The sequence below is a fragment of the Aythya fuligula genome, chromosome 3, assembly GCF_009819795.1.
Source record: "Aythya fuligula isolate bAytFul2 chromosome 3, bAytFul2.pri, whole genome shotgun sequence".
NCBI lineage: Eukaryota > Metazoa > Chordata > Aves > Anseriformes > Anatidae > Aythya > Aythya fuligula.
In genome coordinates this window covers 37827880-37849744 of record NC_045561.1, presented here as the reverse complement: position 1 = coordinate 37849744, position 21865 = coordinate 37827880, and the positions used below count along the sequence as shown (strand labels likewise).

Below are 21865 nucleotides of genomic sequence, written 5' to 3'. Positions count from 1 at the left end.
CGGGTCGCCGGGCTCCGGAGGAAGGAAGGGGCGAGAGAGGAGGTGAGGTGAGTGAGAGGAAGAGCGGGGGAATGGAAGAAAAACAAAGTGGAGAGAGAGAGGAGAGAAAAGAGAGGAAAAGGGAAGGCGAGGAAGCGCGGAGAGGGCGGGGGAAGCCGTGGGACGGGGGCGGCAGCGAGCGGGGCGCCGGCGGAACGGGAGCGGGGAGCGGAGCGGAGCCGGAGCGGAGCCGGAGCGGAGCCGGAGCGAAGCCGGAGCAGGCAGCGGGCCGCCGCCCTGCGCGGCTGTCGGCGGAGCCTCCGCTGGGCTCCGCGGTGCCTCCCTCCGCGGAGAGGGGCAGGGAGAAGAGGAGGGAGAGGGAGGCTCGTCGGGGAAGCTGGGCTAAGCCCAGAGCGTACTGTATGTGCCTGCTTCGGGGAGGGTCACCGGCATGAGGATGGGTCTAATGATCTCATCTTTCTTTTCTTCCCCGGCACTATTAGTGCTCAGATAGGCAGAATGAAGTGAAACTACGTGCAAATCATGTGTAAATTGTCTCAGTTAGGAGCCCTTTATCCGAACGTGTATCCCAGCCTGGCCCATTTACTTTCCCCCCATATCTCCTTTAGCTTTAACGAGGCTCGTTAAGATCACAATAATATTCCACCCTCTAATTGCTCATCCCATTCAACAAATATGTGCACACTGCTTTTCGCATTATTTGATCCCTTATTTAGGAGGGGTGTGGAGAGGGAGGGGGGAGAGCCAGGGAGAAGGGGAAGTGCCGAGATTAGGAGTTGCAAAGATTAAAAAAAAAAAAAAAAAAACACCACGCTTTTCCACCAACCACCCTGCTTCCCTCCCCCCCCGTGCATTTGGGCGAAGTGGTAAAAACCTTTCTTACGTACTCAGTAATGATTGGCAGGGCTGACAGTGATTGGCAGGGGCTGCCATGGCAACGCCACAACGACACTCAGAAGACCAATAGAAAAGCGAAACAAAATGTTTCAGTGCTGCACTCACTGTGGATTTAGGGGAGATATTATGAGGCTGTTGTCATTAGGGCGATTGCTGTTGAATCACTGAATCCTGACTCGGCGGCGGCGCGGGGCCGGGTGTGTGTGAGTGCGTGTGTGTGTGTGCGTGCGTGTGTGTGTGCGTGTGCGTGTGTGTGCCCCTGCGTGTGCTTGTGCCCCCGTGCCTCTATGTGGCTGTGTGTGCGTGTGCGGGTGTGGATGCGTGCGCGGTGCGTGTGCCCTTTCCTCCCTTCTTCCTCCCTTTCTTTCTTTTCTCCTTGATTTATCTCCCCCTCTCCCCGGTCATCCCATGGTGTTCAGGTCCCCGCTAGAGCTTTATCCCACCCATTTCTTCTTGCCAAACTTCGCCGCCGACCCGCACCACCGCTCCCTCCTTCTCGCCAGCGGCGGCGGCGGCGGCAGCGGCAGCGGCTCGGGCTGCAGCCCCGGGGCCGGCGGCGGCGGCGGCGGCAGCTCCCGGGCACCCCACGAAGAGTTGTCAATGTTTCAGCTGCCCACCCTCAACTTCTCCCCGGAGCAAGTGGCCAGCGTCTGCGAGACGCTGGAGGAGACCGGAGACATAGAGAGGCTGGGGAGGTTCCTCTGGTCGCTGCCGGTGGCGCCGGGGGCATGCGAGGCCATCAACAAGCACGAGTCCATCCTCCGCGCCCGGGCGGTGGTGGCCTTCCACACGGGCAACTTCCGCGACCTCTACCACATCCTGGAGAACCACAAATTCACCAAGGAGTCCCACGGCAAGTTGCAGGCCATGTGGCTCGAAGCTCACTACCAGGAGGCCGAGAAGCTAAGGGGTCGCCCGCTGGGTCCGGTTGATAAATACAGGGTGAGGAAGAAGTTTCCGCTGCCCAGGACCATTTGGGATGGCGAGCAGAAGACGCACTGCTTCAAGGAGAGGACTCGCAGCCTCCTGAGGGAGTGGTACCTGCAGGACCCTTACCCCAACCCCAGCAAGAAAAGGGAACTGGCTCAGGCCACGGGGCTCACCCCCACGCAAGTAGGCAACTGGTTCAAAAACCGAAGGCAAAGAGACAGAGCGGCGGCGGCTAAAAACAGGTCAGTGGGGCCGCGGGCCCGGCGCCGGGCCGGGGGCCGGGCGGGGGGCCGCGGGCAGCGCGCCTTCGCCTCCCCTTCCCTGCCCTCCTCTTCCTCACTGCCGCCGGTAGAATCTGGCCCCCGCGCCCGGCCGGCCCGGGCTGCCCCGGCCGCCGCAGGGATGCGCGGCTCCAAAGTTGCCGCCGCGCCCCGCTCCCTGCTCGGGCTCCTCACGGGCTCCCGGGGCGCAGGCAGGGCCGCCTCCCCCCCCCCGGGCGTGGGCAGGTCCCCCCGGGCGTGAGCAGGTCCCCCCGGGCGCGGGCGAAGCGACAGGAGCGGCTCCGGCGGGGGCAGCGCCCGGCCCTGGCTACCTCCGTGCGCGCAGCCGGAGCCGCCGCGGCTTTGCTCGAGTTTTCGGCTTCTCGGCCGCCGGCACGGGTCTGGCGAGGCCTCCCCACCCGCTGCAGGGCCGAGCCGAGCCGTGCGATAGCGAGCGGGCTGCCGCAGAGCGGGCGGCTCCTCTCCAATTGTTCCTATTCCTCTGCGCGCTCCGCGGGACCTCCGCGCACACGCGCGCCCCACACCAGCTCGTCGCAGGGAGGAAAAGGGAGAAAAACCCTTCGGAGATCGGGAAGCCTCTCTTTTCCCATCCCCGTCCCCCAGCTGGCTCCCCTTGGCGACCTAGCTCTCTGGCCGTGTGTTTCCCGTGCGGTTACACTGGCATTTGTTTGCGCGTCCCTCGGTGTCTTTATTATTATTATCACCATTGCTGCTTTGCCGTGGTAAAAGCCAGGCTCCCTGCTTTTCATTTCTTGTCTTCCCCTGTAAAAGTTGTTTTGCAAATGGAACTGGACCCTTAATCCGGCTTGCTACGCTGTTTTTATTTTAATTTAAGTTTGCTTACCACTGGAAGCGTGTAAACAAAACTTCTTGTTCTTTTAAATGCTGTCTCTTAAATTCCTCCTAATTATAGCGCTGGTGCTATTGATTCAAGATTCTGTAGGAGAAATGCAACCTAAAAGTGCTTGGCCATTTAATTTCCATTAAATGGAAAACAGATCAGCTTAGGACTGTAAATAAACAGAAGTTGCCTACGGATGCTTTTGTTGACTCAACGCTGTTGACAGCAGATGAATGCACCAGGAATTGTAAATGGGAGAAAAATCAAAGACGCTGAAATTAGACAACTTAAGATAATGAGAAATGTAGAATAAACAGGCTATGCGTTTCTGTGCTTTGCAGACAGTTAAATAGAAAATGCCCTGGCGAGAATCAGTGGAGTGAAGAGTGTATTTTGATTCACACTGGCAGTGCTAGGCGTTATAGGTTGTGGCCGGCTGCTCAGTCCAGGACTTTTAGCGTCTTCCCCTTATCCCCGAATCCGGCTTTCTTTGGGCTTCGAGCAGAATTAACAGGCACAAAGCAGTGTTCACAGCACGATAACGAACCTGGAAATTATTTATCGCCTCTTAAAAAATACATAAACGTTCAACAGCGGTGCCCCTGAAGTGGCTGAGAGGCTGAAAGGACCAGCGCTTTAAGGCTCCTTTCGGCTTTCAAATGGCAAAGGGACTTAAATTTCGAGCGGAGACAAGCGCTGCGCTCCACAATCGCCCCTTTTCATTGCAGTCGTGGCGTCGCCTCTCCGGGACGGGACCTTCCCGAGGCCCCCCCTGCCTGCAGGGAACCGCTGGCCCGGCCCGATGGTCGCCGAGCACCCAGAGCTGGGCCCGGGGAGGCCCCCCCAGCCCTTTGCACCTTTGGGGGCAGCGGCTCCCGCTCTCAGCCCCTGTCTCTGCCAGGCCTCCGGGGCTCGGGGCCGGCGGCGGGAGCCGGGTTGATGCCCCGGGGGCAGCGGCTCGACTTCTGCGGACCGCGGGGCGGTGAAATCGCCTCTCTCTGCCCCACGCCGGCCCCTTGAAACCCCCAGCCTCGCTGATCGCACGGAGCTGGGCGCCAGCGCATCTCTCACACGCGGACCGGGGATAAGGGGCCGGGGACCAGAGACCGTGGACCGGGGGCTGGGGACCGGTGCTTGGCTCCCACCCGGGTTCCGTGGCCGCCGAGGGCTCCGCGGGCGAGGCAGCATGAGGCAGCAGCGAGGCAGGCCGTGCCGAGCCGTGCCGTGCCTGGCCGAGCCGTGCCGTGCCGAGCCGTGCCACGGCTGTCCCGGCGGGTCGGGATCGCGGCGGGTCGGGTGCCGTCCCCTCGGCGCGGCCGGCGTCTGAGAGGGGCTGTGCTGTTGTTTTGTCTCCCGGCGCGATGCAGGCTCCAGCACCAGGCGATAGGACAGAGCGGCATGCGGTCGCTGGCAGAGCCCGGCTGCCCGACACACAGCTCGGCCGAGTCTCCGTCCACGGCGGCCAGCCCGACCACCAGCGTCTCCAGTTTGACAGAAAGAGCCGAGACGGGCACCTCCATCCTCTCGGTAACCTCCAGCGACTCGGAATGTGATGTATGATATCGGAAAACAAACAAACACATCAGAAAAAAAAAAAAGGAAAAAAAAAAAAAAAACACAACAACCAACAACAAAAAAATCCAAATCCAAACAACCAAGCACCCTCTCCCCGACCCGAGCAGAACAAAACGAGGCAACCTAGAATCAGGACACACACACGCATGCACGCACACACACAGCGAGGAGGGAAGAAAAGGCCAAACCCGACCCAAACATAATAGCAAACAAACAGACAGGGATCAGAGAATCCACCACCACCACCGTCAGCCAACACCACCACCAAGAGATGGAGCTAAAACTTCAACAGTCACAAACGCTGGTGCTGCAGCAGGGGGGTGGGGGGGCGGCGGGAAATAATAATTATTATATATATAAAAAGAAAAAAAAAAAAAAAGAAAAGAAAAGAAAAAGAAAAAAAAAAAAAAAAAGCAAAAGTGACAATTGTATTCTTTTTAGGACAAGCACGATTTCTCCTTTGCGCTTTTCCATGGACGCATTTCACCCACTTGCATGATGATGATGATTAAATTTGTATCTGGGAAAAAATATTCTCTATAGTAAAGGAAAACAAACAGAAAACAGACAAACAAATGCAAACTCCGATCGAATTTGTACAAAAAGCAAAAATAAAAAAAAATTAAAAAGGAACTCCTTGAAGAGGGAAATATCAAATGTTTATCGCCTTTTTGTTGGTCCTCTTTCTCTTTCTCTCTCCCTCTCCCTTTCTCTCTGTTTTTTTTTTTTTCTTTTTTTTTTTTTTTTAAGTCCAACTGATGGTCCAGCCAAGATGCGATTTTCTGTTTTTTTGTTCAGCAGACAATCATTTTATTCGTAAGCACCTTTTTTTCTACACTTCTGTCACTGCCTGTGTGGGTACTGGTTATAAATGTGGAAAAAGAATAGTTATGACTGTAACAGATTTTTATTTTTATTTCAAAATTTTATATGAATTATGTATATCTTAATGATGCGGTCATTTTCCCAGTTTGTAATATATGTGTAGAAATGCTTGTATATGATATTTGCTCTACACTTTCTTTCTCCCCCCCTCTCTCTGTCTATCTCCCTCCCACCCTTTCTCTCTCTCTCCTTTTTATTTTCCTTGACTCGGTGTTCCTTGCACAAACTTAGCTGTCAAGATCTGACGTGCTAGGTTTTCAAAAGGGACCTCAGCGATAGAAAAAAAAGAAAAAAAAAAAGAAAAAAAAAAAGCTTAGGGTGCAACTGTAGTTATCTTATGCAAAAGCTATTTTGAGTATTCCATAGCAGCTTTGGGGGGTCTCTTCTTAAACTCCACGTAGGACGCTTAAACTATTGTTTCCTTAACTGCGTGTTTATCTATATGTACAAACTTTCTAAATCAAATACAGTATTCCATTTTCTTATCTACCCAGCGCTGTTGGTGTTTCTGTCCGCCACGGAAAAGCCCGCCCTGCCCGGCTCGCCGGGACCCCCGAGCGGATTTTGGGGGGACGCAGGGGCTGGAATTGCGCCGTGTCCCTCGGGTCCCCTCCGCCACCGCGGGCTCCGGCGTTTTTCCCCGCGGGACTTTTTCATTTTTCTTTTGCTGTGGACTCCCAGCTTGAAAGGATTCCTCCGGCTCGCCCGGCTGCGGGACCGGGTGTCTCCAGAGAGCGGTTAAGACATTTCGGGTTTTGTTTTGTAGCTTTAAATGAAAACAAAAACATAAACTCCTCGCCCTAAGCGGGCTGCAGCTCCTCCCCTCGAACCCGGAGTATATTGTAATGTGCTGAAAGAAGCCTTTATTTGCATGACTAACAGTATTTCAGCATCTTTTTCTCTTTTTTCCTTCTTTTTTCCTTTTTTTTTTTTTTTTTTTTTTTTTTTTAATTAAAGTTTTACTTTGCCCTGGGCAGATTATTCAGCCATGAATTAAGGAGAGGTAAATTCTAAACTTGTTTTTACTTGAAAATACAATTTTGAAACTTACCAGGGATTTAGGGAGGAACGTGCCTGGAATTTCTTGACCATTTCCAAACTAATTCGGACTTCCGATCTACCTTTGTGTTGCCTGAGTCCTCTCCCCCTCTCCCCTCCTCCCTTTTTTTGGGAAGTCCAAGCGAGGTTTATGGAAAGCCTTAGGAAGCGCCTGGGCTTCCCCTTGCATCCTCCCGCCCCGAGAGGCTACGTGGGGAACCGGGGGAACCCCCTAGGGTGTGAGAGCTTCTAGCAAGCCACTAATGGACAATTTTCAGGAATAAGCTGAAATGCAAATACGTTCCCACACCCCCTTTGCCCCCGAGGAAACGCCGCGTGTGTGCGCGGCGCCCTTGCAGCGGGGCACAGCGGGGACGCGCCCCCCGTGGGACTCTCTGACCGGGGCCGGGAGGAGGAAAGGGGAGCCCACGAACCTCGTGTGTGTGTGTGTGTTGTGTATATGTGCGTGTGTAAGGGAGGGTCTCCTCCGGCTGCCCTCGAGAGCTACCAGGCTCCGGTGCCCCGGCTCGTCCCGGGGGCAGCGCCCGCCCCGTCGGGGTTCACTGCCCGGCGGCACTGGTGAGGCCGGGGAGGTGATTTTGAAGAAATTAACTCCCGGTTGTGCCAGGATGGGAATTGCTGGGGCTGGGGGGGGTTGTGTGTGTGGGAACAATAACGCTCCCGTGTACCGTTGGGGTGGGAGAAGGGGGCTTAGGGCTTCCCCTCCCCCATGAGGCACTTAGAGAGGAGAAAAACACCCAAGAGGGGGGAAAAGGCCCACAAATGATGGGCACCCAGGCACGCATGAGCTCGGGCTGCTCTTTCTCTCCCTCCAGCAGCCAAGGCCTGGAGACGAAGAAATCCCGGCCCTGAGAGTCACCCCGGGGCTCGGTCGGAAGGCGATCCGCGATGCTTCTGCGCTGGAGTTTTTGCCACAATGTTTCTGCTCCGCGCTGGTAGGAGTGTCGTTCTCATCCTGCTTTATTTTTGACGGGCTTTAATACCTGAAAGGATTCAGAGGCGTGAAAGTTTGGGATTTTTTTTTCTTTCCCTTCCTCCGTTTTCGCGTCTGGAGGCTGCAGCTAGAAGGCGTCGAGCCGGCAGCAGCAGCAACCCACCCCAGCTGAGCCCTACACTGCTGCCGCTGGGTTTTTCTCCCCTCCGATCAGGCCCCAAAAAATCTCCCCGTCGTGCCGCAGCAGCCGGGGGAGGCCAGAGATCGCCTTTAGCCTCCCTCCAGATCCTCCGGGCCCAGGGCTCCAGCTCCCCCCGAGGCAGGGCAGTTACTTGCCTACTATTAACCCCTCCCTACCCCCCCCCCCCCCCAAAAAAAAAAAAAAAAAAAAAAAAAAAGCCACTTGAGCTACAAACTCGAGTGGCCGTGGCAGATGTAGCAGGCCCACGGGGGGGATCTTTGAGTCCCCCCTTCCCGCCGAGCTTACGACACGCGTGGGGGGCGTACTGGGGGTGCCGAGGGTATGGGTAATGATGTGCTGGGCTCCGGAACGGGTAAATGATGTTGTTTTCGGATTTGCATTAAAAACCTGAATGGCTGATTGAGGTGTAAATCTCTGAAAAGCTGCGTTTAAGCCTCCTGGCCCACTAAGTCCGCCTGCCCCGGGAAGATAGGGCCTATCGAGCCCTGCCAAACCGGAGGGCCTGCCTCTTCCCCTCGCCTGGCCGATCGTTATCGACAGCACGAGTTTATTCTCGGCCGGTGATTAGGGTGAAATTACTCGGAAGCCCAAGTGCGGCTGGTCGATGCGGAGGCGAAGGCCCTGGGACGGGCGGCAGATGGCCGCAGCCCCGAAGCCACCCCCCTCCCGATGGCAGCGACCTGGGGCTGGAGCTCCCACCCGCGACCTCCGACGTGCGTGGACGGCTCCTGTGTCCGTGTCCCCCATCTCGGCTCTCGCTGCCCAAGGGCAGCCCACGGGCAGTTCCCCCCGATCCCTTACAGCTGCCTCGCAGAGGGGCTCCAATCTGCTTGCCCGTTGCCCTTAATTTTTAGCATCCCCAGATGAGGTTGCTGCCCCGGCCCGAAGTGAAAAGAAAATGTGGACGTTGGTGCCCTGGTATTGCTCTGATTTCTTCGGTTAGCTGAGCACAACTTTCCATTCGTGTTTATTCATGCAGTTTCTTATTGAGCTCCACATCGCACTGGCCTGGATTCCGTGTGCAGGGAGAAGATAGACAAACATCGCCTTTTTCTAGAGCACACGAACACACACACACACTCACACGGGCGTGCAGAGGCACACACGCGAGTCCACAATATCCCCGTGGCCTGTAGCTGCATCACCACCCTGTAGAGAGAGCCCTGACACACACAAGTTTGTAGATGGAGTATAAAAAAACAAGGGGGGAAATGAACCAAACCATCCAGTTGCGGATGGAAGGCAGGGAGGCAAAGGGAGGGGAGAGAGAAAGAGTTGGGAAGAAAAAATACTGAGGATACAACCGATGGCCGGGCTAAATATTTTGTTTTGGCACAGCAATAACAAAGGGCAAGGGCTGTGGGGACAGAGCTACGATTAAATGATGGTAAAGGGTTTCTGTCTGGGGAGGCACGTCTGTTCTGGCTTGTTTTCTGCGCTGTTCTTTTTTTTATTTGGAATTGAAGCGTTTTTCGAGCAGTAGGCTTCAAAGCGCCTCGGCACCTCGGGATCGGCGGGAGAAGCTAAATGCACAAGAGTAATGAATAAATAAAGGATAGATGTAAATATCTGGAAGAGTGTGCTTTGAATCGCCTTGCTGTAACCGAGAGGAAGTGGAAGGATCCCCTCCCCATATAGCAGGCAGGTCCTTTGCTGAACAGGTCGAAATAAAGAAGAAAACTACACTGGAAGTCAAGATTTACAGTATCTAAAGCCAGACCGCGAATGATTTTAATTCCAGTCCTAGCTATTAGAGGGAGGTTTAGCTCTACTGCAAATATTTGCTTTTTTGTCCCCATAGAAACATCATTAAGGGAAGTTCATTTAATAATAAGGTCAATTAAAGAGTATTTTTCAATGAGTGGAGGAAAAATTGCTTTCCTACTGGAATAACCTCTCCAGCAATACCTGGCAACAACAAAGTAGTGCTGCAGTGTACCACAGCGTGCTGGTTTGAGAATGGGCCCGGAGGGGTGTGTGTGTTTGGGTGGGTGGGTGAGTGGGTGGGTGGGTGTGCACGAACACGTGTGAGCACCCACGTCCACCCAGCGTAGCTGTGTGCACACGCTGATGGGGTGGATTCTTCGTGTACAACGTGCACACACGCACGCTCACGTATGTATGGGGACACACGTACACATAGACATGTGCATGTTTTCGGATTAAAGTAGCTCTTGTAATGTCTTGTAGAACACTGCATATTCCCCTTTAATATCTAAATAGGTCAGTAATGTAGTTCAATAACATTGGAGGTGCCCGTATATTCTCTCTCTTCAGCCTGTGATAAAACATTCTTTAAGACTATTGGGATTTTACACTGTAATTCTATTAAATAGTAATTGAAGGGTCGCGAGAGGCTATGATACAGGATCAGCAGTGTGTAAGCTGTCCGTTTGAACTTTAATTTGGAATCATAGGCAGATGGGATCACGGCCTCTTTGTGGTGCTTGCAGATTTAAAACTAGCCGGCACATGGAGGAGGAAAAAAAAACTGCAATGCAGATTCATTCATTAAACATGAAAGGTTAGTGGAAGAGAGGATAAACGTTTAGACGTCTAGGTAAACACAGAAATATTCTTTCCTCCCGTCGCTTCCCTCCTACAGTAACCCCCAAGTATCTCAGTTGCTGATTTTCCATTGTTATTACAAATTACTTTCCTTTACATCCCCAGTGGGGATAAGTGTACCTGAACGACTTATTTATACCCGAATCACGGTCCATCTGCGAAACTTTTATTCCACTTTCGGCCGGGGGGGATCCAGCTTTATTTGCTTATTTACCCTTCCTCTGTCTGCCCCCTGCTCCTCGTTTGACTCCTTTTAACGCCGTCTCCTTCAGAGGGGTGCCGGAGCCAAGCCCGGTGCCGAGCTGCGGGCACAGCAGAAGGGAAGGAGCTGTTTGCAGCTTAAAGGGATAAAAGAGCGCGCTGTGAATTGACCTCCCCTAGCCGGAAGGCGAGTGGTAAAAGCGATGCTCTGCAGGGGGAACCGCGAGTGCTGAACGAGGCCGGGATGCGTGGGCACCTCCGTGGGTGCCCGTCCGTGGGTGCATTTTGGCCAACTCTTAGGCCCAAAGCCGGTGTAGTTCCACCTTATCTGAAAACAAAAGACTTCCCAACTGCGAGAGTCAGATCCTCCCCCCCCCCAGCTCCCCCGCCCCCCCTCCCCCGGCTGTATCGTATTAAAAAGGAGCTTTCATTGTTTATTTCTAAATATTTGTGAAGCAGACAGTGGATGGGTTAACCTAATTAACACATCCGTACTGTATATGCGTGGACCAAACGGTACAGCGGATTTCTAATGCGATGGTTGAATGTGATAGTCATTTCTGTGTTACAGGAGATTACAGCAACACTGGAGCATTTCCAGATTGTAGATGGTTTTAGATGTTGAATTTCCAGATGAGTATTTACCATCATAACTAATTTAAGACCATTATTAAATAGAAATTCTCAGCAGGGCTCTTTAATGATGGAACACGTTACTAATTACAGAGTTTACGCTCTGTTTTGGCTAAGCAGTCTAGAGGGATGGGATTGTGCTCTGCATGCAAAGCCAATATTACTAACGAGGAGGCATCATACCCCTAACATTTCAATCATATTATTAAAGAAAGCCACTTCTTGCCTTATCTGGGAGAGGAAAGAGCGACAGCGATTTGCTTACCGGGCTCCCAGCCCCTGGAAAGAGCCGGAGTGGGGAGCAGCATCCCTCCCCTGCCGGTCCCCCCCCCCGGCAGCGGCGGGCAGCCTGGGCCCGCTGCCACCAAAAGGGCCTTAGGGACAGCCGGGGGGGGGAGTCCCCAGAGAGGGCTGCCCCTGCCCCACTCCCCTCGAAAGCCACAGACAAGCACACCGCTGGGGCGGCCGCACAGAGCCGGGCGAGGGGCGCGGATTTGGAGGGACCCCCCCCATATCCCTCCCCCGGTGACGGCGGGTCCCTGTGTGCGGGCGCTCACGTCGAGGCCCGGAGCTGCACTTGTCGGAGGGAAGGGAGCCAGCCTCCGGGCCAGGGGCTCCCGACCCCGAGCCCCTTGCCCTGCCCCTCCAGGAGCAGGGAAGCGGCGCCCCCCGGCCCGGCCAGGTTCAGCCTCCACGGCTCAGCCTCCGCCGGGCCTCCCGAGCCTCCCCGCCGCTGTCCCCCGGGTCAGGCTGCACGTGCGGCTCGGGCACTCCGCTGCCCTCGCCATTGCTTCGCAAATACAATAGCCCTGCAGACTGTGAGGCTCCTGAGAGCCAGTGCTTATTTACTCATCTCCGACGTGGGCCACCTAAAATTACATTTAGTTTCCCCTGACAATGGCAATTTTCTCCTTCCCCACCCACTTCCCAGCCCACCTCCCCCCTCTCTCCAGGTTACGGAGCACGCTGTTGCGCTCAGCCCTGGTGTCAGTGCCGGATTTTCGTTGCCCTTGAAAGGACGACAGACTGCTCTCAGCCTGTTCTCATTCTCGCTATCCATTAATGTATTTGATCCGGACGATTAATAAGTACCGAAGACAGGTTTGCAATAACCTGCTATTACGTTCAATGGCAGCTTTGCCCGCGTACAGACTTTTTGGATTGGCTCGCTCGCTCTGCCTATCTTTAAAAGGTGCATTATCTCTCCTTTCTGCGGATATACGCACATATATACATCTACAGGAATACACAAACGCATTTCCTCTTTATACGCACGCACGTACTTGCAAGCGCGGGTTCTTGTTTTCCACTTTTCCCCCCAACGTGGCATTGCAGAGCGCACAGAGCAGGGAGGCACAGGGACACAGACCAGCAGCCGCGGGCTGGAGAGGCTTTTCCCTCTCCTTCTCAAGAACCCTTTCATGCCATCTAACCACCAACCCGAACATAACATCTCGGCGTGGATTTGAGGGAAATGAAACCGTCTTCCCCCACCGTGTGCTTGCGAGGCAAACCGCGGTAACTGTTCCAAAGGGATCCTCCCGGTTTTGCTGCAGCGGCTCTCCTTCCATAACCAGGGCGCTCGCTGACAAGCCCGGCCGCCGTGCTGAGGCCTCCCGGTCTCCGGGACCTTCACCTCGACGGGGCGGCCCGTGCCGTGCCGTGCCATGCCAAGCCGTGCCGTGCCGTGCCGTGCCGGGCGAGGAGCCCGTGAGCGGAGGGAAGCGGCACCCGGGCCGCCCCGGGCGACACCTGGAGGCGGGCAGGAGGCGTGGGGGGCTTCCGGGCCCCCCTGCCGTGCCGAACCGAGCCGTGCCGGGGCGCTGCCCCCTCCCCAGCCAGGCCTTCCCGTTCCCCCCTTGGCCCGGGCACCGTGGCCCCGGCGGGCCCCGCTCCCGCCGCCACCGACGGCGCCTGAGCCCGTTTGGAAAGTGACTCATTCTGTAAATAATCTTTGACGTCCCCACAAAGCCGCCCTCCGAGAGGAGTTTATTAGCACGGAGCCATTAAAACAGATGTCATGTTAGCTTCCCCGTGACATTTGGGTGACACATCTCTCCCGATGAATTGCTAATTGTCTCCCCGCCCGCAGTAAACATCCCGCTCCATTGTCTGCGCTCAGGAGAGTTGCTGCTGCAAAACGCGGTCCTTCGCCGCCGGGGAGACCTCTCCGGGAGCATCCTCCCCTGCCCCAGCCGCTGCCCTTCCCGCACGGCTCCCGCATCCCCTGCCTCCCCCGGAGCCCCGGTCCTTTCCCCACACCTGGCGGGCCCGGCCCGGCCCGGCTCGACGGCCCCTGCTCCTTCCTCGCCACATCTCTCCCTCCGTGGCCCTGGAGCACTCTCGGCCCCCGTGTCCCCTGCCGGCCCGGCACCCTGCCTTTCCTTCCCCGGCTCCCCCACAACGTTTCTTTTGCCTGGAACAAAAGGTGTGTGCGACGGGGTGTGGGGGGAAGCTGCCAATTTGCAGCGCAGCGCAGGCACGGTGGTGACATATGTCATATTCTGGAGACTTCGGATGTGAAAAGCAGGGGTGTGCATCGCCGAGCAGTCCCCCGGTGGAGGCACTCGGAGGAAACCGTCCAAAGGCTCGGCGGGGATGAGGCGCATCAGCCCCGGGGATGAGCTTCCAGCTGAGCGGCTGCCTGAATGCGCCCCGACGATGTACAGAGGGTTTCATATTCATAGCCCTTGCCTGTACATTGACACATAATCTCTCGCCCTTGTTAATTCTCAAAAGATACAGAGATAACTAATCCTCCCAGATAGATAGACACGGGCAGATTACGTGAGTGCAATCTATCTATCTGTCTGGGTATCCACACGCACCGGCAGGCGTAGAGCGATTTTACAGGGTTTTCTTCCAGAGCACTACACAGAGGTAAGCAGGCGCAGAGCCCGACCTACCAGAAATGCAGAAATATTCGGTGAGGGTAGGCATATGCGTCTCCCTCAGACATTTGGAGCTACCTTGCGCTTTAGTTTTTATGTACGGCACTCACTTTCTCTCCCTTTCCTTTGCCACAACGTGCCTGAGTTATACGCGAACACAGCTCTCCTTGGAGAGGAAAATTATGAAAAGAGGGAAAGAGAGGCGAAAGACCAGGTAGAGACGGAGTATTTTTTTTTTTTAAAAAAAAAAAAAAAAAAAAGCCAAACCAGCGTTTGAAATGATTTAGCTGCTGGATAAAAAAAAAAAATATTTGGCATAAACTGAGACATTATTTTGATTACCCCAAAGTGCACCCGTTCTCACGCCCGCCAGCATTTGCAGCGAGAGTTACCTGGGCTCAGCTCGCTTTGGCGTTGGCTTTGTTCTGATTTTTAGCATAGATCTTTTGTGGATGACAGCCGCAAAACAAAGCGGTGCGGGGATGCCTGCTAAATCTCCCGCCGGGGGTGCCGAGCCCCTGCCCGTCCCCAGCCCGGGAATGCACCCCCCGGACCCCCATGGGGCCAGCGCCCATCCCCGCAGGCTGCTGTAGGACCGGGCTTCCAAGGCGGCTGAGTTTGTAAATACCACGGCTGGGGGGGTACAGGGGGAGAACGAGGACGTGGGGGGCACAGGGAGGAACGGGGGGGGCAGCAGCTCCGGGAGGTGCCGGGAGCGCGCCCGGCGGCTGCGCGCCCGGCGGCTCGGGCACCCCTGGGGGCTCCTGTGGCACCCCGCTCCGCGGTGCCTATTAGATGTCATTGTCTTACAAATGAGGAGACACCGCTACCATCAGAATAATAACGCACTTCTTGAAAACCCAAGTCTCTTTTAGCGGGTCGCCAGAGGCAACGGGGCTTTTAGCGCTAAAATCGGATTCCTCCCGCTTGCGACTTCCCCGTGTCCTGATGTCCTGAAACTGTCCGTCCTATTTGTAATCTTTGTTCTGCCATTAGCAATACAATACGCATTGATCCGCACAGGAATGATCCCGGATGAATTAGTTCCACAAGGGTTCTTCCCCGAAAAAGGGTACACTCGCTCCGCTCCGCACATGCGGCGAGCAAGTTTTCCCCTTGTCAGGAAACTGCAGTTTTTGGTTGGGGGGGGGGGGGGGGGGGGGGGGAGGAGGGAAGGTGGGACACGGGACTTTGTCCCTGAATCTGTGTCACCAAAGGAAGGTAGCTCATGCTCCCTTGCCAAGACTCTTCCCTCCGGCTAATGACTTTGTTTGATGCTAGTAAAGTCGCTAAGACTCTTTTTTATCTGCAGGTCCAGAGCAAATGTTGAAGAATCCTCGGATTTTGCACCTCTCTGCTGCGGCTGTCAATGACTCAGGCGCTCACTCCGAGAATTACCGTGTGTCAGAGGGGAAACAGCTCACTGCAGACAAATGGGGGCTGTGTATTAGGAAACAGCTTTTCGAGCTGCATTGTTCAGACTGATGTTTACTTCTCCCATTACAAAATCGAGATGCTCCTCGGTCTCATCCAACACGCTAGCGTTACACCTCGAGAGGGGAGAGGAAAGTCCGAAAAACTGAAGGATGGAAAACGCAGGCAGGAAACAAGTCACATCCCCCCTCCAGAATAAAAACCTTCTCACCAAAATAACGCACTAAATAGAGCCCGAATCTATACGTAATCAATACTGATCTGGAACCAATCTGTTCCTGGCTGGCTGCATGCGGATCCCAGGGCTGCAAGTGCTTGTGATTACATGGAGTGGGAGGGTCATTTTCTAACAAGGGTGCTCACTGTATCTGAGCTCCAAATTATCCAGAGAGGACAGATGGCCCTTCTGATCTTATAATGAGAGCAGGGAGTGATTATCAGTCTGAACCAAAAAAATGATGCTCTGCTGACATATTTTCACAGTTCTAAAATCTGTGCTTGCACTTGTGCCTCGCTTCATATCCCTCTTCGTTTAAATTAAGCATCGTTTGGGATTTTGGAGGGCTGTGTGAAATCCGTTTATTTATCTCTGTCTGTGCGTCTCTGCCTCTCTCTCCATGTATCTATCTAGGACATGTGTACAGACACAAAACAAAGGAAAGCAAAAGGTCACTTCACAGGAACTCTTAAGCCAAATCACGCTTGGCAAAATATTTATATATAAATATATTTGCCAATAATTAAGAAGCCCAGCTGCCTCCCGGATGCCTAGATTTTATGCTTGCTTCTTGGCAGTTTTCTGGAGCTGTTGCATTCCATCTAGTTACTGTAACACACGGGTTGTCAGCCCTGACTCGAGCTCCTTAAAAAAAAAAAAAAAAAAAAAAGATAAAAAGATGCTGTTATATGCACTATATATACAGACATATTTGATTCACGTTTTGTTTAATTATTTTTTTTTTTTCCAGAAGTATCTGTGGCAGACAGCAGAATCCCCTGTGGAGGACAAATAAACTCATGATGGATGAGGAGGTATTTCTTTTATTTGCAGACTGCTGCGATTTCTTGGCCTAAAAATAGTGTTAGTTTGCCTCTATTCAGAATAGAAAGGAGGCCCAGGGAAGTTTCCAAAATTGCTCTGATGACTGCCAGGAGTCAGGTCTTCATTCTTTCCCTGTTCAAGTCTCTCAGAGGTGAGCTTGCTATTGCAAAGAAGTTTGGTCAGTTCAAACAAATTAAATCAGGGGACTGTTCAGCGGTTGCACAGTCATTTCACTCTCCTATTTGCACTGTAATATTGCATTACCCTCTAATTGTCACATATACTTTTCACTCTCCAAATATGAAAGACAAATATTGAATCCATTTAAACTTGTACAGTTATCAGGCGGAACGGGCGGGCGAGGAGAGCATTTTTGGCGTGTTCATGCTGCCATCTACTGGTCACACAACTGTCAGCGGTTTCCTCGTCTCAAACTTTTCCCTATTTTCAGGGCGGAGAGGAAAAGGTCTACGGCAAACAGTAGGAAATGCAGCTCGATAATGTCGCCAGTAGGTCTGGGAGGTCGCCACGCCATTCATTTTAAGCACAGGAATGGCTCTTTTTTCTTTGCCGGAGCTATGCTCCCTGCCCAGAGCTATAAGCCCATGCAGGTGCCTTTACAAACATCAGCTCTAGATGTATGTAAGGTGATTTTGTGTAAAGAAGTCTGGATATTTTTTTTTATTTTTCATGTCAAGAGATTCCAATAGTGTATTCCTTGTAGAATAACTGTTTGATTTGCAGAAACAAACAAACAACCCCCCGTGTATGGTTACCAATACCATATTTAAAGGCAGATATTCTTAAAGTTTCCCACCTGAATCCCACTCCAAACCATGCCATGAGGCGTGCCATAGTACTTAAGTAACAGCACTGTGACTTAGTCTGTGTTTTGTCAACTCTTCTGTAAAGTGCCTTGTTTTCATAGCAGAGGTGCTTTCCCTGAGGTATCATCTCATATTATTGTCTGTTTGTTTCCAAATGACTGTTGATTGATTTAAAATAATGACACCATCTAGTAATTTTATCCCATGGTGTACATAAACGACTCTTTCAAGGACAGTGTATTAAGAGAAATGGGTAGAGTAATACTTAACTTTTCTACCCGTAGATTGCCTGGGTCAGAGCCACAGAGGCCTTAACTATCACTTAATTATTGAGGTTTGAGCTAAGCTCCAGCAAAACTATCACAGCACCCTGCAGGTGCTCACTGTATAGCAACTGGCTCTGAGGGCATCAAGCAGCTTTGGGTCTTGGGCCCAGCAGATACCTCAAGTGAAGCACCAATTTCCAGAGTCCACCTTCAGAACCTCACTCAGGGGACAATGATTTGTCCTCTTAAAAATACTGCCACCTCCATGGTTTCTTAGGATGTGGGAAATGTGGGTACTGATTCTTACTGCAAACCACAGTGGGGTATAACCACAGTTAACTGTACAAAAACTTTTATTTTCTATGTGACAGAAGTCTCAATTAAGGAGAGAATTCCTGACTGAAAGCATTGACTGGACAGGCCGCATCCCCTTACAGCAGTGACCTACTTGTGTCCTAAGCAGTGACTTACCTAAGTTCCATAATGCCTTGGATTTTATCTTTTGGAGACAGGTTTCTTAGGAAGCATTTCTGAGTTGTCTGACATGCTCTATTTGTAATTCTCTCTGACTGGTTTAGCCACCCTCCTGCTCAGCCTCCCAACTCCTGGGACACCTGTCCTTTGGTACCAGGTACATGGTGTCCATGACATATAAACAGAGGAGTGGTCCAGTGCGAGGTATTTGAGGCACTGAGCAGCAGAACAAGGCCTTCATGAACCAACAGAGAGGCATATCCTTCTCTCTGAGGTCTCTGGTTGTCAGGCCATCTTTAAGTGCTGCTTATTTCTGATTAAGCAATATGGTGTTAGCTGTAGCTGTGTGAAGCAGCTGTGACAGCCTTTGACTCTTACAAGATTTTGGTCTAGCTAGCCACTGTGGGAAGTTGCCTGACACCTGCTTTTCTTTTACTGCTGATAGCCTGACTTTCAATGTCCATGGAGATTCTCTCTCAGCATATTTGAACAGTATCATTATAAAAACAGAGCATTATATTTAAAAGAATGTAGCAGGACTCCTGACAAAGTGTGATATATTTGTGGTACATTCTGCTTGTGTGACATCCACAGTGTGACATCCACAATTGCTGTGATCCACGATCATTGTTTTTTAATCCAATAGTCACTTTCACTTATACTTGCAAAATGCACTAACACACTATGATATAGAGCTGTAATGCAGCATAGACTATCTGCACACATTTAACCTGTGTGCTGCTCTCAAATACCTGTGCCTCATAGGTAGAACAGATGGTTGTAGATGTTACATGATATCTCTAGTTAAATGCATCTCTGCACATGAGAAAGCTATTTTTGGGCATTATAACATATGATCATATGGGTCCTCTGTGCCTGAGATGTAAGCTTGGTCTCTGGACAGAGAGCACAGCTGAGGCATTTTCTCAGCTTGAGCTGGGGTAGATGAGAAAGGTTTGTGTCATTTTATAATTATGTATCTGAATGATTCAGAAATCATGTCAATGGGGTCTGTGTTCAGACCATTGGCTAGCTTTTATTAAAAATAAATTATTTTTATTCAAGGGAATCATCTAGAATTTTTTACAAGTGAAGACATCATGAGGGATTCTGAAAAGCCCAGTGGAAAAAAGTATGCTATTGTTGTTTTAAATAATGTTCAACATATGACACTGTGAAACATAATGAGCAGTCTGAACATCTTGCTGCATCACTAATTCATAGTAATACAATTCTTTTTTTCCAAGATGGTTTGCCGTACTTCTTGTACTAATATGTAAGTGGTACTTTTATGTCAATTGATGCCTACTATACAACATAATTAGAAGATTTCAAAACTGAGGGATTTTATTCTACAGAAAGGTTAACATTTCAAACTTTTCTTTCATGACATCAAAAAAGCAAAATTCTGAAACTTTAGATACTCAGGAATATATGTGACCTATCAAAATATTCCATTTTAGTAAGGCTGGAACGCTTCATGTTGTTATGGCTTTCTTTTGACCTAATAATTTCAAATTTTCTACTCTGTTAATCTGAAATATAAAATCAAATGGAAGCACTTCTACAACTTAGAAATGAAATATTCCAATATTCTTTGCAAATTTCAGCAACCAGTTTTGAAATTGACAAATTATAACATTTTTTACTAGCTCTAATTACTAGATAATAAAGTGGATAGAAGGATTGGAGACTGACTGTTCTACAAAATAATCATTTACACTGAAACTGATCACGCTTATTATGATTTATCTGCTGAAATGTTTATATAAATTATGAAACAGGGGAACTCACATTTAACTTAAATAGTATTCAGAGCAAAACTATTGAGATATTGAGATCTTAAGAACTCCTTAAGCATTATTCTGTCTACGCTGAGATTCCTACAATAAGATAAAGCACAATGGAACCAACAATATTTATTTCTCTTATTTATTTTGTTTTGAAAAAGGGAAAACAGTATCCTGTTTACAGTATAACAATGCTTTTAGGTGTTTAAAACTAGAGTGAGTTTGGATAAACAGGAACTTCGCCATACATCTTCACACATAAGTTGCAAACCCTACTTCTGGTATTGAGCATCTCTTTAGGAATGATTAACGCTTCCCATGCTGATCTGGCTTACACAGTGCTCAGCTGGGAGTCTTGTTTCAGAGAAGATGAGGTTAAGCAGTACATCCTAAAAAACCATTTGCCTGAGAGTCAGGGTCCTAAATCCCTTGTAGAATTGTGTACCCTGATGCAAGCTCAAGCTCAAGTGCTTGAAAACTTTTCTGTACCTTTCCCTCCAAACTATATTCATAGAATTTAAACATTTTTCTGTCCATTCACCTGAACTAGATGTGGTGAGCTACTTCCTCTTTGTTTTTTTTCCCATGCTTTTACCAGTGGGAAGCATAAAATGAAGCCTGTCTTTCATAGGGGACCAAAGCATATCCGTGCTAAATTTGATGCTGCAGACTGAATAGATTAATTCTGAATGAATGCCAGTCTTACCCTGGTGATATGTACTTTCATAAAGTGCTCCACGGCCCATCTCCTCTTCTAATATATTGAAGTGACATATTTTCTGGTCTCCTTTGGCTTCTGGTAGGACTAATTTAGTCCTAACAATCATAAGCATTATAGAAATACTTTGCATTTTAGAACAGAAACTTTGACATGATACAAGTTCGACATTGTTGAGCAATCTGGATAATCATGTGTTTTATGGCTTTCAGATGTTCTTGCTGCAGCACACAGGTCCATAAATATTTAGAACAGGGAGTCTATGATCCATTTATGGCTATTTTATGCAGCATTGTTTTTCTTTACTGGTGTTTTCTATCTCATATATGACTGCAGCATTTTAGTTTTCAAATAGGAAATATTTGTATTTTTGTCCTTTGAGCATCTTGTATCACAGAAGCATTGAGCTGATCAGAAGATGAACTCTATTTTAACACCTACAAGCTGGAAGGCATCAACAAAGATTAGCTGGAGAAAAATAAAGAAATAATCTATGACAGTGTTGAGAATGATTCCCAGAATTTTAAATACTTGTTAAAGGCTTTGCTGTATTTCACTTCAATAAACATCATGCTCCAGTTACTACTTGAAACCATAGGGGCATTATCCTGTGCAGCACTTATCAATATTTTAACATGTGAAAGTCAAATGATGTTGAAACATTGAACTATATTTCCATCTGTGCAAGCTAAAATGGTACAAATGCATCCCGTGTAATGGAATACTACATCCCTAGTTACTTTCTTACAAGTGATACCTGATTCCTCTGTATTTTCTCTAGTTGTTTCCATTGCTCTGATGGTACCCAAAGGAAGACTGTTGTTTAAAATTAAAGTTTATAGCATCTAAGTAGTATTTACCCAATCTGCTTTAAATCTATAGAAAACAAATGTTTGTAACATGCTATCAAAATTGATAACTGAATTTCAGTTGCCCTTGCCTTAATACTAAATCTGCCCTTGTGCATGCATTTTTTTTATTTTTTTTTATTTTTTTTTATTTTTTTTTTGTGGAAACAGGTATTGGTACCAAAATTGACCCTGAGAGTAGCTAAAGCATATAGCAGGGAACAGTAGAAATACATTTTTCCTGTGAGAAATTCTGGGAGCTTGTGCCCACTGGAAAAAAATGATTTGCATTGTCCACGTACTGCTGAGTGGGCAGTACAAAAAAGGATTGCATGTCCATCATAAGACAGAAAACACCAGAAGATGGAAGCTGATGCTTCTCTGAAACCTCTGGGAAGACTCAGTCCATTTGTAGAGATGCGCTGTGACCAGGATGCATTAGCATCCTGGGCAAAGCTGAGCATGATGATTTTCTCTCTTTTCACACTAATACAGACACATATAGCAATCAGATCTGTGCCTTTCAGTACCCTGCTGTCCAGCAATGGACTGTACTCCAGAGACTCAGT

At 50.2% G+C, this 21865-nt stretch overlaps 1 protein-coding gene across 1 annotated transcript; it reads left to right on the top strand.

Moving 5' to 3' along the window:
• Positions 1–1305: 1305 nt before the first annotated feature.
• Positions 1306–4509, top strand: SIX3 (SIX homeobox 3). Its single transcript, XM_032185561.1, has 2 exons — positions 1306–2069; positions 4317–4509. The coding sequence occupies exons 1-2, from the start codon at positions 1306–1308 to the stop codon at positions 4507–4509; spliced, it is 957 nt and encodes a 318-aa protein (XP_032041452.1).
• The last annotated feature ends 17356 nt before the right edge of the window (positions 4510–21865 follow it).

Bases quoted from the DNA above. Each gene is read 5' to 3' on its own strand.
- SIX3 (XM_032185561.1), top strand. From the start codon at position 1,306: ATGGTGTTCAGGTCCCCGCTAGAGCTTTATCCCACCCATTTCTTCTTG. The intron at 2,070-4,316 runs GTCAGTGGGGCC...GGCGCGATGCAG, and splicing joins GCGGCGGCGGCTAAAAACAG to GCTCCAGCACCAGGCGATAG.